The sequence below is a fragment of the Theobroma cacao genome, chromosome 1 (assembly GCF_000208745.1).
Source record: "Theobroma cacao cultivar B97-61/B2 chromosome 1, Criollo_cocoa_genome_V2, whole genome shotgun sequence".
NCBI lineage: Eukaryota > Viridiplantae > Streptophyta > Magnoliopsida > Malvales > Malvaceae > Theobroma > Theobroma cacao.
This window is the reverse complement of record NC_030850.1, coordinates 5,061,019-5,076,322: the sequence shown is the minus strand read 5'-3', so window position 1 is coordinate 5,076,322 and position 15,304 is coordinate 5,061,019. Positions and strand designations below refer to the sequence as shown.

General features: G+C 34.0%; 2 protein-coding genes across 2 annotated transcripts; one reads left to right on the top strand and one right to left on the bottom strand.

The window, feature by feature from the left end:
- On the top strand, positions 6,154–8,682 carry LOC18611532 (phospho-2-dehydro-3-deoxyheptonate aldolase 1, chloroplastic). Its single transcript, XM_007047828.2, has 5 exons — positions 6,154–6,718; positions 6,883–7,157; positions 7,469–7,745; positions 7,888–8,133; positions 8,236–8,682. Exons 1-5 carry the CDS (start codon positions 6,191–6,193, stop codon positions 8,485–8,487), a joined length of 1,578 nt encoding a protein of 525 aa, XP_007047890.2. The 5' UTR covers positions 6,154–6,190; the 3' UTR covers positions 8,488–8,682.
- LOC18611531 (polyadenylate-binding protein 2) lies at positions 9,760–14,054 on the bottom strand. The gene is made up of 6 exons (XM_007047826.2): positions 13,783–14,054; positions 13,600–13,702; positions 13,190–13,260; positions 10,534–10,725; positions 10,282–10,409; positions 9,760–10,186 (listed from the first exon to the last, which is right to left on the bottom strand). The coding sequence occupies exons 1-6, from the start codon at positions 13,903–13,905 to the stop codon at positions 10,138–10,140; spliced, it is 666 nt and encodes a 221-aa protein (XP_007047888.2). The 5' UTR covers positions 13,906–14,054; the 3' UTR covers positions 9,760–10,137.

The following is a 15,304-nucleotide window of genomic DNA, read 5'->3' as shown; positions in this document are numbered from 1 at the left end:
TTTTTGGGATAGGCGAGTCGGTTGGTTACGGTTGATACCAAATTAATCTCTAACATATTTTCTCTCAAGCTTTCTCTCTCTGCTTATTTTCACAAAATAACTTTAAAAAAAAAACTATTGTTTACCTTGCAATGACAGCAATTTTGACTGAGAAACACAATTGATAGCAACTAAGAAGCACCTATGGCTGTATGAGACGGCCGTTGGCTATATGAGGCGAAAAGGGAACGGAGAAAATAGGGGGTTGTCGGGGGAAAGGCCGAAAGGGAGAAAATATGAGTTAGGTCTGCAGAAGTTGATTGCTGGTTTAGGGTCTTTTGAAGGGGGTTTTACATTTTTACCTTTATGGGGGGGCAGAAGAGAAAGTGTTTAATGAGGGGTATTTTGGTGCTTTCACCTTCAATGGAAACTAAAACAGTCAATGCTCGGTTATTCGGTCGGCTCAGGGGGGAAGGAGTCCCCCCCAGGGTCGAGCCGATAGACTAGCGAGGTCGATCGGCATGACCGACGGTTGCTATTGTAACCGTCGAAATCAGTCTGTTGCTCGGTTGCAACCGACCGCTGCACAGTCCTAGAAAAAACAAGGTAAGAGAAAAGACAGAATGCAATCTGTGAACAGAGGGGAGTCCATGCACTAGAAGTAGAAGTGATAATTTTGAACACGACACGAGAAGATACGAGTTAAACAGGTTTTGAGTTTAGTTTTAATGTGTTTTGTGTTTAATCGTGTCTGACACGATAAACACGTTTAAAATAAGTTTAAACACGTTTATTTAATCATGTTATCGTGTTTAATCGTGTTATCGTGTCTAATCGTGTTATTGTGTTTAAACGTGTATACGCGATACATTTATTAACCTATTAAAAATTAATAATTAAAAATTATTTTAACCTTATATAAATAATTTTAAATAATTATTTTAATAAGTTTTTTTAATTTTATAAAGAGTATAATGTAATTATACATGCTCAGTCCTAATTTTTAACTTTTGGTGATTATTTGATGTTATTATTTTTTTATTATAATTATTTTATAATTATAGATTTTAAATTTAAATAATAAAACTATATTTAATTGTAAATATTTTTATTTAATCGTGTTAATCATGTTAAATGTGTTATTAATCGTGTCGTGTCGTATATTAACACATTTAATAAACGTGTTAATCGTGTCGTGTCGTGTTACAAGTGTATTAAATATGTACGTGTATGTTTTAAATTTAAGATACGAATATTAAACGTGTCGTGTTCGTGTTTAGCTTTAACGTGTTTCGTGTCTAATTGTGTCTGACACGTTAACACGAATTGCCATATCTAACCAGAAGAAACATACCTGTATCCATAAGGAGAGTAGAAATAAGGAGGCATATAGGGCCTGCTGAACCGATTGCCCATATAAGGATTGAAACGCCTTCATCCCAGGAACATTAGTCCTTTTAGGCAAAACCTGAATATCACTTGGAATTCCCAAATTTAGCAGAAATTTGATACTAAGCAACCACAAACAGGCAAACAAGGTGTTAAGGCTACACAAGAAGCCAACATATGCCTCTCACCACATCAGCTAAAATGACCACAAATTTGAGAGGCTTCAATGACCACCACCGGCAATGAGGTCCTTGCAACTTAGATTGCATACCTTGACTTGCCTTTGCCCTTCAAAAGAAGTAAATTAAATCCCTTGCAAGTAGAAGTTGAAGCATGTTAAATCACTTGCTGCTTCCATCCACCTACTCCAACCAAGCTCAGTTACACCTTTCACGGACAGGTAGTCTAGTGCTTTCACCTCCCTGATTTTTCGTATATAAATTTTCTTCATGCACCATATAAACTAATTAAAATTTCCCTCATTTTGATATTTTTCCTCTTTTCTTTTGGAAAACATTTTGAATTTTCCCCTCATTTTCTCACCTTTTTCTTATCTCATTTCCTTTCTGAAAGTTTAGCACATCAAGGCTATTTAAAACCAAAATGGCTTTTGGCCCACCCTCAAAAACAATTTAACTATTCCAGCGATAACGTACAGGGAACTCGAGGAACGATCATAGTAAGATATAAGGGTCAAACCATGATCATAGTAATATTTTGTGGAGTGATTGTTGTGTATAATCTGGATAGTGTGTTATACTCTCTGTCTTGCTGTGCCGATAGGGTATTGGGGATGATTTTGTTCTTTGGCTAGGAATGTATAGGGTAAGTATGTCATGGAATTGCAGACAAGTCCCTAGGGGAATATGTGTGAGATTTTGTGCTGGTATACCCCTGTTATCTTTTCTATGGGGCATAACCTTGCAGAATCAGCTGTAAAGAGGTTGACTGCGGTTTGCTGTTTTGATCAGTACAGATTGAAATTTAAGAAAAGAAGAAGAAGAAGAAGAGTACCCACACTCCATCCAAAATCAACAAGAAATTAATAGACAAGTCACGAATAAATATTACTATAGGTAGCTACAAAAGCATAACAAAGAGAAAGATGAGAGACAAAATTGGTTTTGAATAAAATGATAATTTTTATATGTATACATTATTTGATTGCATGGTTTATTTTACAAAGATTTATACATCATGAGTTGCTGAAAAAGTGTTTCAGTACTTCAGGAATGTGAAATAGACAGCTACGTACTTCACCCCATGGATAACTCAAAAGGGATACACAAAAGTACACCAACTCTACCCAACACAGGCTAAACCATGGCAAATGCCGCATGGAGGAGAAGGGCGAAGAAGAGAATGAAGGGGAGGAGATGCCCCTCCATGAATGTTACCTGTAGGAAAGCATGCCCATTAAGTGGGAAAAATGCTTCCCAATTGCAACAGATCAGGTAGGAATGACAGAGAGGTGTATCCAATCCAGCTTTTCTTGGAGTTGCAGCTAAAGAGGAACCTTGTTGAAAGAAAATGTTTGGAAATCAGCGAACCTATGGATCTTTTCTTGGATTTTTATTCTTCTAATTTTCTCCTATGAGTTTTTCACGTATCTAAAGCACATAACTTTTTCATGAAGTATCTTTTATGTTTTAAAAAACTCTTTTATATGCTGTAAGATATAATTTTTGAATAAAAGTATTGTTTCAATAATTATCTTATTAAAAAATTCATATTATAAGTCATAACTTTTGAATTAAAATATGAAAAAAGGTAACTTTTTATATCCAAATTTTTAAACAGTAGGGTTTTTCAATTATCTTATAACTTTTGAATTTTAAACGTGTTTTTTTTAATATATCATTTTATCAAGAGATAAAATTATTCATATGAGTAACCACATACAATACAATAATCATATTATATTACATTATATGACATAACCTTTCCATTAATGTGACTTTTGAATAGTCACAACTTATCATATAAAAAAACATAACTTTTCATTTACAATTTTTCATATGGAATACATAATTTTGTAAATACACCTACACACTTATACCCAACAATCTAAAAAACAAGTCTTCAATGCAAACAAAAAGTGGGAAATGGGAAACATATCAACTCATATGTCTATGTTAAAATGTTAAACCACAAACTTAAATGCAAGACCAGGTTCACCATGCAGATGTTATTTTGGCAGAGACAATATGTTACAAATTTACAAAAATAAATAAATAAAAAGACATTCTTTTTCTCACATTGCCAATAAAAACTGATTGTGAATTTGCTTTCTCTCTACTCGCCTGATTAGCCGCTGCACTAGCAGGATCTGTGTGCAATATTAACATGAGGTTATAAAAATTAATTCTTAAATCTGAACATAGATCAGCATCTTCAAATATAGATAAAACTGAAAAAAAATGAAATCTAGATTAATACTCTTGTTTAGAGTTCTCCACTACAACCTATAAACTAATACACTATAATCACAGAATATGAAATAATATTCTATTGTAATCCAAGTACTAAAGATTGGAAAGCAATTGGAACAGTCTTCTAGCAGTAATGGAAGGTTTCATTGATATTAGTTGGATAATTAGCTCAAGTGATAATAAATCATTTGGTAAATCACCTTAATTAGGAGAAGATGTTGTTCGATGGTTTTCTAAGAAACAGACATGCATAACTTATTCCACTATAAAATATGAGTGTGTTGCTCTAATAATTGCAAAAAATAGACAGAATTGTTAAAAACATTTGTTAATGGATAGAATTGCAGCCACAACAAATGGCAGCTATCTCTTTGCACTACTATGACAATTAACCTATTAACTCTAGAATTTTTAGTAAAGTATTAGAATGAAAAATCTAGACATCTATCTAAACATTTTTTAAAAAAAATTATCTAGACATCTAAACATATAAGCTTAAGGTATGAATATGTCAAACGATTATTTATTGATAGGGTAATTACAATTATATATGTGTGAACATATAGTAATTTCACGAAATCTTTTTTACGAAAGGGCTCACTAGAAACCTGATGAGAAGGACGCCATTAGGAATGGATCTAAGAACTTTTTCCCAGAGTCACCAATAATGAAAAACAAACCTTTTCTCAAGTACTACCACAAACTAAAAGATTCAATTTGGTAAAATCGACTAGTTAAAAGGTGAAAGGATACCTATCTAAGTAGTACGAAATAAGTTACATTTGAAAACTATATGGAAGGAAACTAATAAAAAACCTGCCTATTTGGTCAAAGCTTAAATTTGATACGATTTGATAAATATTGACAAGTTCTAATAAAAATATCTATTAATTCAAAATTCAAGAGTGATAATTCAGAGTGAGCAAATGGGTGGATTGAGTGGTTTGGTCCACCATACTTAAGAACCAAATGGATCAAATATTTTTAAAAATCGATAAAAATTGATCAAATATAAAAGAAGATCAAACCGACTAAATATAGAATTGGTTTGATCAGTTTGGTTTTGGATCAATGGATCAAAATTTTATCACTTGCTTTTACAAATTATAATATTAAAACTTATAAACTTCATCCATAATTATAAAATATATATAAAAATTATGTATAAATTAAATATATATATATATATAATATTACCTTATTATATATATGAAATTAATGACACAACTTATATGTTATAATATTGTAATTTTTATATCAAAGTTTGTATAAATAATAACTAATTATAAACAATATGTTATAAAATTTAAAGTGATAACTAATAAAATTATTAAGTGTAATCATATAAATAAAGTTTATTATAAGTTACAATAATACTGATATATAAAAATTAAATATATGTATCTATATATAATATATTACTTTATTATGCATATATGAAACTAATGTCACAACTTATATGTTATAATGTTTTATATCAAAATTTGTATAAATAATAACTAATTATAAAAAATATATTATAAAAACTTGGGTGATAATTAATAAGGTTATTAAGTGTAATCAAATAAATAAAGTTTATTATAAGTTATAGTAANTACTTATGTATAAATTAAATATATATATAATATTTATACAATTATATATATTCATAACATTTTATATTACAAAACATTACTAAGGTATAATAATCATAACATATTAATATATAAGATATTTACTATTATATATTATAATATTAACATATAAGTTATATCATTTAAAATATATAACTTATAATTTCATATTAATACAGATTTATAAACAAATAAATATATAACTAAAATTAAATTGTTATAATTATAATTTGTATACGCACATATGATAAATTAATATATTTTAAGTATATTATTAATTAAATTTACTATTAATTCTTCTTAATATATATAAAAAATATTTTATATATTAATATATATAATTAGTTTAGTTTTTTGGATGGATTGGTTTAAAAATTTTAAAACTAAGAACCGATTAAAAAACTAGACCAAACATTTTGGATCAATTGATCTAATGAATTAATTAAACTGAATCATTTTACTCAAATTGCATTTGATTTAAATAAGTAATTAGTCTAGTTTGATTTTGTTCACCCCTAATAATGATTCTTTTACGGATAGTGTTAATTTTTGATAAATAGTCATAAATTTATCTATAAATAGATATTAAAAATGAATTAATTCATTAAAAAATATTACTATTCTTTCTCAAAAAAAATTAATATTCTTTATCAATCTTTCTCTCTCGATCAAACTTTTTTTCTCTAAAGCTCTTGAAAGAAAATTCTGTCTCTCTTTCTCAAGAGCCATCAGTCTTTCGCTCTTTGAAAGCCCTTCACTGCATTGCTTAGAGCAAAAATGGCTCTTATGAATACCTCTCTTCTTTCTTCGAAGTCTCTTTACAGCAACACCAACTCTTTTTCCAAACCCAAGGATCAATCTCGACCAACTTTTGCTCTCCCTCCCAGCAACAAGAATTCAACATCTCTTCCAACCATCACTGCTGTTCATGCAGCCGAGTCCACAAAAAACCAAGTAGCAGTGAAGGAATCATCAACATTTACGCAATCCATCACTAGGAAATGGACATTGGATAGCTGGAAATCGAAGAAGATATTGCAGCTACCTCACTACCGGGATGAGAAGAAGGTGGAGTCAGTGTTGAAGACCATTGAGTCGTTTCCTCCTATAATATTTGCTGGTGAAGCAAGGAACTTGGAAGAGAGGCTGGCGGAGGCTGCCATGGGCAAGGCATTCTTGCTGCAGGGTGGCGATTGTGCCGAAAGCTTCGAGGAGTTTAGCGCCAACAACATCCGGAATACATTCATGTTGCTGATCCAGATGGGTGTTGTGCTTACATATGGTGGACAAATGCCAGTGGTTAAGGTTAATTTGATTGATATTCTTTTACTTATTTGTGTGTCGTTTTTAATTTCTTCTCGTCATATAATGATTTTGAATCGTAGAGGTTGCTTTTCTATTTTACTTTCCTAGTTGATTTGGGAAGTTGGAAGTGAATCATTGACAATTTTTGGGGTTGGTTATTAAAGGTGGGAAGAATGGCTGGACAATTTGCTAAGCCAAGCTCTGCTGAATTTGAGGAGAAGAATGGAATGAAGTTGCCAAGTTACAAGGGGGACATCATGAATGCTCATGTTTTTGATAAGTCAAGAATTCCTGACCCGCAGAGGATGATAAGGGCTTATACTCAATCCGCAGCAACTCTGAACCTCCTTAGAGCCTTTGCTAGTGGAGGGTACGCTGTAATGCAGGGGGTTGCCCACTGGAATCTTGATTTTGCAAAGAATATTGAGCAGGGAGACAGGTGACCAAGACTAAACTTGCTACGAAGTTACAGTTATATGTCTTTTGATCTATATCAATCTATAAGAAACAACAAAGAAAATTGCTATCATTTGGTTTAAAATTTCGTATGTTTAAGATATGTGATGCACCCTAAATTTTCAAAGACAAGGTAGTATGACTGCCTTTTGAGTTGTCAATAACAGCGCACTGGTTCGAAAGTACATTATTCCAAACATGACTATTAAATTTTAGGTATGAATTTGATTGAGTTTGTGCTAAAATATTCCAATTTGGATTTTGAAAGTGTTTTCTCTTGGGGAAATTTGACAGATTCCAGGAACTTGCTGACCATCTTGATGAGGCCTTAGGATTCATGGCTGCTGCAGGAGTCACAGTTGACGATCCTATCATGAAAACAACTGAATTCTGGACATCTCATGAGTGCTTGCTTTTGCCTTATGAACAGGCACTAACTAGGCTGGATTCAACTTCTGGCCTGTACTATAACTGCTCTGCTCACATGGTTTGGTGTGGGGAGCGAACCCGGCGGCTGGATGGTGCCCATGTAGAGTTTCTGAGAGGAATTGCCAATCCACTAGCCATAAAGGTATCCTCATTGAGGCAATTGAATAACCTTGAACGGTTACTTTTTTCTCGTTGCTTTAGATATAACGTCAATTTGTTATATACCATGAGTTAACATTCTGCCTGAGAAATTGAAATGGCTGAAGGTGAAACTTGTGTTACAGGTTAGCGATAAGATGGATCCAAATGAACTAGTTAAGCTCACTGGAATACTGAATCCTCATAACAAGCCAGGAAGAATAACAATCATCACGAGAATGGGAGCTGACAACTTGAGAGTCAAGCTTCCCCATTTGACGAGGGCAATTGGTAGGGCAGGCCACATTGTCACTTGGGTCTGCGATCCAATGCACGGTAACACTATTGAGGCACCATGTGGACTCAAAACCCGTGCCTTTGATGCAATTCTGGTAACTGTCTCCCTCTATGTTGCTCACAGCAGTCAATTTATACAATGTTCAATGTTCGTCCCTGTTAGTTCAGTGCGATAAGTATTATGTTGTTTCTGATAGGCTGAGGTGCAAGCGTTCTTCGATGTCCATGAGCAAGAAGGCAGTCACCCTGGAGGCATCCATCTAGAAATGACCGGGCAAGACGTGACAGAGTGCGTTGGAGGGTCTCCAACAGTGATTTATGATGACCTAAGCTCATGTTACCGCACACTGTGTGACCCAAGGCTTAATTCTTCTCAGTCTCTGGAGCTGGCTTTCATCATTGCTGAGCGACTTAGGAGCAAAAGAATTGGACTTTCCTTGGGCCTTTAACAATCATCTCCGATTAACAAGGGTGATACAATTTGTTAGTGAATAAATTTGGCGTAGTGAAAGATGTTCTTATAAAATGGTAAATTTCCCAACTTGAAATGCAAGTTAATGGAAGCATAAACCTTTCGAGTGCATGCTTTCCATATATTGCGCTTGGACACATTTTCCTACTTTCATGTCTTTCATGTACTAATTTGACAAACAGTCCTCATTCTCCATTGTTAGCCCCACTAGCCATGATTAACGTTGAGCAAACAATTATTTTGATTAGTTCAATTTTAGACATATAATAATCAAACTAATGTTTAAAAATAATCAAAATTAAATCAAATTTCACAAATAATCAAATTAATCGAAATCGAATTAATTTAGTTAATTCGGTTTGATTTTTGAAAATCGAACTTGAAAAATTTCTTTTTTTTGTTTATATATATTTATTTATGTTATCTTTTTTTTATAAATCAATACAACAAATATTAAAAATAATGATAAATAATTAAAATAAATTTATTTTTCACACGAAAACTTCATTATATCATTATTCAAGTTCGATTAATTCGATTAGTTCAATTGAAAAAATTCTTAATCAAAACCAAACCGAATTAATTTTAATAATCAAGTTATCCAAAAAATCAAACTAACCAAACTCGAAAAACCAAACTCACTTTAATTCAGTTCGATTTGCATTTATACACCCCTAACCATGACTACTCCCACAAACCTCTTACTTCTTCCCCAGTCCTCATTCTCCATCGTTAGCCCCGCGAGCCAAACCAAGGACTTCACGGAGCTTTTCAGCTCTGTAAGGCATAATGTTCATTTCACCTACAATGATACTTTACCAATGACAATAACAAGAACACCTTCTAAATCTCAATTAATAGAGTTACACCAAGTATTTCAAGGGTTGTTGCCTAATCACTTTAAGAACCTCAAGGTCTCTATCATGATTCAAGGAAAACATGACAAACAAATTTAAAATGATACGATCCCTGAAACAAATCGAGTTATAAGACGATGTGTGAAAAGATTTGGTTTAGTTTGAAGTATGCTAGGTACTTGGGTGAAAAGCTTTTTTTTTCGACTTATGTTTGTAGTGCTGGCTCGTTAGAGAGAACTTACAAATCTCTTGAGTATTAAGTACTCAAAAACTTGAATAGATTTTGAACAACCCTCTTTTATTAACTTCACTGCCTTTTTAACTACAGCTTGGTGGAATAACCATCCTTAAAGCAAGAAAGTGAAAGAATAGAGACACAACCTCTAATAACATGAAATAGAAAACAACCACTAACAATAAAATAAGAACCACAATGAAACTGTTAACAATAAACTGTCAGCAACCAATCAGATATGTTGATTTAGTTTATACTTCCCATGCGTGAATCGCTTGTAAACTAAGAGATTATCTGATGTGCTAACATAAAACTTGAAACACCTTGCTTGCACGGTACCATTATCATATGGTATAGTCTAAATTCTTAAACTAGAAATTCTGATACTCTTAGCAATGTCATACAGCTGATAATACATTATACAAATTGCATGTAGGAAATAAAAATGTCAGCTTATATCCTCTCAACAGTTAAAATCATACTTCCTGGATGAAACCATCCATATTTGGTAATATGTTCTAGCAAGCTCAGTCTTCTAATAGTAGGGCATATATCGCATTGGCCTCCTGAACCTAGGAACTTTCCTGCAATGAGATGTGATGGCGGCAGAACATGGTAAGAGAAAAGAAAGAATGCAATCTGTGAACAGAGGAGAGTCCATGCACCAGAAGAAATATACCCGTATCCATAAGGAGAGTAGAAATAAGGAGGTACATAGGGCCTCCTGAACCGATAGCCCATATAAGCATTGAATCGCCTTGGACGGTATTGCTTCATCCCAGGAACATTAGTCCTTTTAGGCAAAACCTTAATATCACATGAAATACACAAATTTAGTAGAAATTTGACACTGAAGCAACCACAAAGCTTTCATTATCAGGATCATCAGGCTTCATAAGTTTCTTAACATTCATTAAAGAAAATGTGCAACCTTCAATTGGCGGCCATGTAATTCAGATTCATTTAGCACCAGAGCCTCTTGAATGGCTTCTGCTTCCAGGAACTCCACATAAGCAAAACCTTTAGGTTGGCCATACTTGTCAGTCAGAATAGTCACTCTGTTCACAGTGCCGCATGATTGGAAATGCTGCTGCACTTCTTCAGGCGTGCATGCATAGTCAACCTGCAGAATAAAATTTGACCCAAGGTTTTCAAAAAGAAATGTGAGTCAGACAGTAACAAAGGAAATCTAGAACATCCATTTTTTTTATTTTAAGATTGAAATCTAGAACATCCATGCCTGGTTATCACCATGTTTTCACCTTAAACCTTGTGCAGATGCACAGGATGAGGAAACAATATGTTGACTAAGGAAAAATTTTTTTGGGTGGTCCAGCCAATGTGATACTATAGAGGCCCAAAAAGTTTTTTAACAATTTTCTTTATGGAAGTCTAGGCAATGTCAAATTCAGGTATGCTTATTCAGCTTGTCAAAGTATATCAATCTTCTGGCGCTCAAAATTTTACTTTTGAACATGAAATCATACATTTAGTGAATTATATCTATTTAACATGTCCATTGAACCCCACAACAATCCAAACACCAAACAGGCACCTTTCAACTGCTGTTTGACAAATTTTCCCTGTGAAATATCTCAAGAGCGACAGTAAGTTAAGATACTCACGCCATCCAAAAAAAAAGTTAACATATTCCCTAAATGTTATCATGATGAATATAATTGTATATATAATATGCATTATTATCAAGTTCAATGACATTCCAAGAAAATCAGTAATTTAATCACAATTATATGGGAATAGCCACCAAAATGCAAGGAAACATTAAGGTAGAGAACCCACAGATTAATGAAAACCAAACATATTTACCAGCACGTAAATAACAAGAAAAGGGTTCTCTTCTGCTAAACTAACCAAAACATTTTGTTATGACTAGGATGCCAAAAAAATTGGTAAGACTTGATTCTTAAAGTAAATCCCCAAAAAGAATCACAACAACAACTAAAAGAGCTAATTATTACGAGAACTCACAGTAAATATGTTTCTGCGAATAACAGGCAAACAAGGGATTAAGGGTACACAAGAAGTGAACAAATGCCTCTCACCACATCAGCAAAAATGACCACAAATTTGTAAGGCTCCAATGACCACCACCACCACCATCAGCAACGTGGTTCTTGAAACTTAGATTGCATACCGTTGACTTGCCTTTGCTCTTCAAAAGAAGCAAATTAAATCCCTTGCAAGAAGTCGAAGCATGTTAAATCACATGCTACTTCCATCCATCCACTCCAACCAAGCTTAGTTTATTTGGTGCATGAAGGTGTAACTGATTAAAATTCCCTCATATTGATTTTTTTCACTTTCCTTTTTTTCATATTTTTTCTTCTGTTTTTTTGTTTAACTTTTCCTCTTCTCTTTTACATTTCTCTGCATTTTTTTCCCATTCAACATGTTCTTCCATTACTTTTCTTTTTGTTCTTTCTCTGCAGGAAAACGTTTGACTTTTCCCTTTTCTTTTTGTTCTTTCTCTGCAGGAAAACATTTGACTTTTCCCACTCATTTTCTTATTTCCTTGTTGAAAATTTAGCACATACAAAGCATTTTCATGTACAAGGCTATTCAAAATCAAAATAGCTTTTGGCCCACCCTCAAAAATAATGTAACTATTCCAGCGATAACATACAGGGAACTCGAGGAAAATTAACAACCCTGCGATCATAGTAAGACATAAAGGTCAAACCATGATTCTATAGCTGAAAGGTACCCACACCCGATCCAAAGTCAACAAGAAATTAATAGACAATTAAATTGAACCCATTTAGCTAAGCTATAGACGAAGAAAAGGAAGAGAAAGAAATAAAATGCAGTAGTCAGAAATAAACATTACTATGGGTATCTAAAAAAACATAACAAAGAGAAAGATGAGAGACAAAAAGGGTTTTGAATAAAATGATAATTCATTTGTATACATTACTTGATTGCATGGTTTATTTTACAAAGATTTATGCAACATGAATTACTACAAAAGGGTATCAGTACTTCAGGAATGTGACCATGGCATATGCTGCACGGAGGAGAAGAGAGAAGAAGAGAATGAAGGGATGGAGATGTCCCCTCCATCAATGTTAGCTGTAGGAAAGCATGCCCATTAAGTGGGGAAAATGCTTCCCAATTGCAACAGATCATGTAGGAATAACAGAGAGGTGTATTCATTCCGCCTATTTTTGGAGTTGCAGCTAAAGAGGAACTTTACAAACTAATGTATGGATCATTTGTCTGGATTTTGTTCTTCCAAATAATGCTAATTGTTATAATTCATATAAATGATGATGCTTCAAATTTTCTACATGTAAGAATTCAATGAAAGCATGTAGATTCATGGGAGACACTTGACGTGGGGAAACAGGAAACAGATTAACACATAAATCTATGTTAAAATGTTAATCCACAAGCTTAAACAAGCAATAAAACAAAAAAAAAAAGTTATAGTAAAAGACAAATTGTTTTTAAGAAACATCACTGAAGTTGAGAATGCAAGAATAGGTTCACCATGCAGATGCTATTTCAACAAAAACAATAATGTTACAATTTAAAAAATAAATAAATAAAAGATATTCTTTTCTCACATTGCCAACAAAAACTGATCGTGAATCAGCTTCCTCTCTGCTCGCCTGATTAGCCACTGCACCAGCAGGATCTGTGTGCAACATTCCGATTAAAATTTGATAAAAGGAAAAAAAATTGTATAAATGTTAAATTTCGAGTGAGGTTAGAAACAAAAGTTCTAAAATCGTAGTGAGCACAAATCAGCACCTTCAATGCAATCCAGATTATAACTCTTGGTTAGAGTTCTCCACTAAAACCTTTATAAACTAACACACTAGAATCACTGAAAAATGAAATAATACTCTATTTTTAATTTAAAACCATTTAGAAGTTTTAGCTTCGATAAATGCATCAAATTCAACAAAAATAATAAAATCCACAGAATAACTTCGGAATAAATAACAAATCATATAGAAATCCAACAAAAAACCTTGAACAGCACCCATTTCCTTCTCAACCTTGGCCTGCATTTCGCGGAGAGCCGCCGCTTCATCTTCCATTTCCTTCAACCGTTTCTTCATCTCATCCAGTTCCTACCACAATCAAACAACAAGAACAATAATCGACAGACAGGATTCAGCTAGGGTTTTACTTTTTACTTTTTCTAATTTACCTTGACGGCGTCGTCATCGGCAGCGGACATATCAACATCGGCGTTGTGAGGGTCCAAGTCGCCTTCCATCTCTCCTTCATCGGGTATTTCTCCTCCGTACACCTCATGCTCCTCTTCCTCCATTTTCTGTTTTCTTATTTTCCGCCCCCGCTCTCTATCCGTCTGTCTGTTTTATTCTTCTAGAAGTTTCTCCCGACTCTGTTCCTTTCTTCAGTGGTTAACTTTATACGGCGAGGAAAGGATTCACGTTTTGCGATCAAAGCCGTACAGGTGGAAGCTCAATGGTGGCCCCAGGGTTACCTTAAGAGCTAATCGTCTCTGCCAGGCCTTTAAACGACGTCGTTTGCTCGTGATAAGTTTTCTTGTATGGGGGCCCTCTTCAATCCTAATGAGCTAGAAGATGTCATTCTTTTTCTCAAAAATGGTTAATATTCCTAACGTTAAATACGTGCCTTAACTCTTTTATTTAAAAATAATAATAACAAATAAATTAGAAGCAGCCCGAAAACGTTACAAAATTGATAAGAGTTAATTAAACAAAGAAATTAGACATGGTTTTCATGAAGTTATATTTTTGCCCTACCATTTTCTCAACGACGATATTGTTTCGGTGTTCATTGTGGCAAGGCTAGGCTGAACTATTTTGAGACTTCCTTGAGTTGAGAAACTCCATGGTCGGATTGAAACTGACGCATCTTGGAATCTTGTATTGATCCTGGAACTCATTAGCTTTAGCTTCTCGAATCAATACAAGACACCAAGATGCGTGAGCATCGCTCCACTCACAAAACTTCTGGACCCAAGGGCGCAGGTCTCACAACACGTCAGCCCAGCTTTGCTTCAATGAACTCTAGAGTAAGTACTCCTCATTGTATGGATCCTTTTCCGGGTGTGGGGAGGGGGGGTGTGGGGACGGGTTTGAAAATAGCTGAGTGATTCATAAGGATGTGAGAATGTTTTCCTTTTGTGATATTTCTTCCGAGGTATTTTATAGAGGAAGAATAAGTAGGTGAACATTGTTTATCTGCAAAAAGAGATTGCAAGAATTTGGATGTGTGTTGCAAGAAGATGATGCTGGTTGGAGTTGAAGTTAATAAGCCTGAGTTTCTTCAGTTGGAGTTTTTCAGTTTTTGTCAACTGCAAAAGTAAATAAGGAGAGAGAGAATTACCTAACAGAGAAGGTGAAAATGGAAGTGAAACACCCCCTTTACCCGTGACCTGGGTAGTGCCACTGACGCCATTGTCTGTTACTACATTTTTCTTTTCTTCCAGCCAAACGATGCCATGCCAACATCATCTCTCTGTGAATCCTTTTGGCTTTATATATATAATTCTGCCTTCTGAGCAAGTAAGAAATTATGTCTTGATTCCTGTTTCATGAAACGAATAACGTTTCAATTCCCATTTTATGAACCAAATTGAATAAGTACTAAGTTATGATCTGATTGACTGATTCTCTTTCTATGAACATAACTCATCCACATCACAAGGTCCTGCTTTGGAGTGGCCGTGAGGTGGTTGT

Coding starts and splice junctions, on each gene's coding strand:
- LOC18611532 (XM_007047828.2), top strand. CDS start 6,191: ATGGCTCTTATGAATACCTCTCTTCTTTCTTCGAAGTCTCTTTACAGC. Junction 7,746..7,887: donor CCAATCCACTAGCCATAAAG/GTATCCTCATTG, acceptor CTTGTGTTACAG/GTTAGCGATAAGATGGATCC. Junction 8,134..8,235: donor GTGCCTTTGATGCAATTCTG/GTAACTGTCTCC, acceptor TGTTTCTGATAG/GCTGAGGTGCAAGCGTTCTT.
- LOC18611531 (XM_007047826.2), bottom strand. CDS start 13,905: ATGGAGGAAGAGGAGCATGAGGTGTACGGAGGAGAAATACCCGATGAA. Junction 13,703..13,782: donor CCGATGACGACGCCGTCAAG/GTAAATTAGAAA, acceptor TGATTGTGGTAG/GAACTGGATGAGATGAAGAA. Junction 10,410..10,533: donor TACATGGCCGCCAATTGAAG/GTTGCACATTTT, acceptor TGTGATATTAAG/GTTTTGCCTAAAAGGACTAA.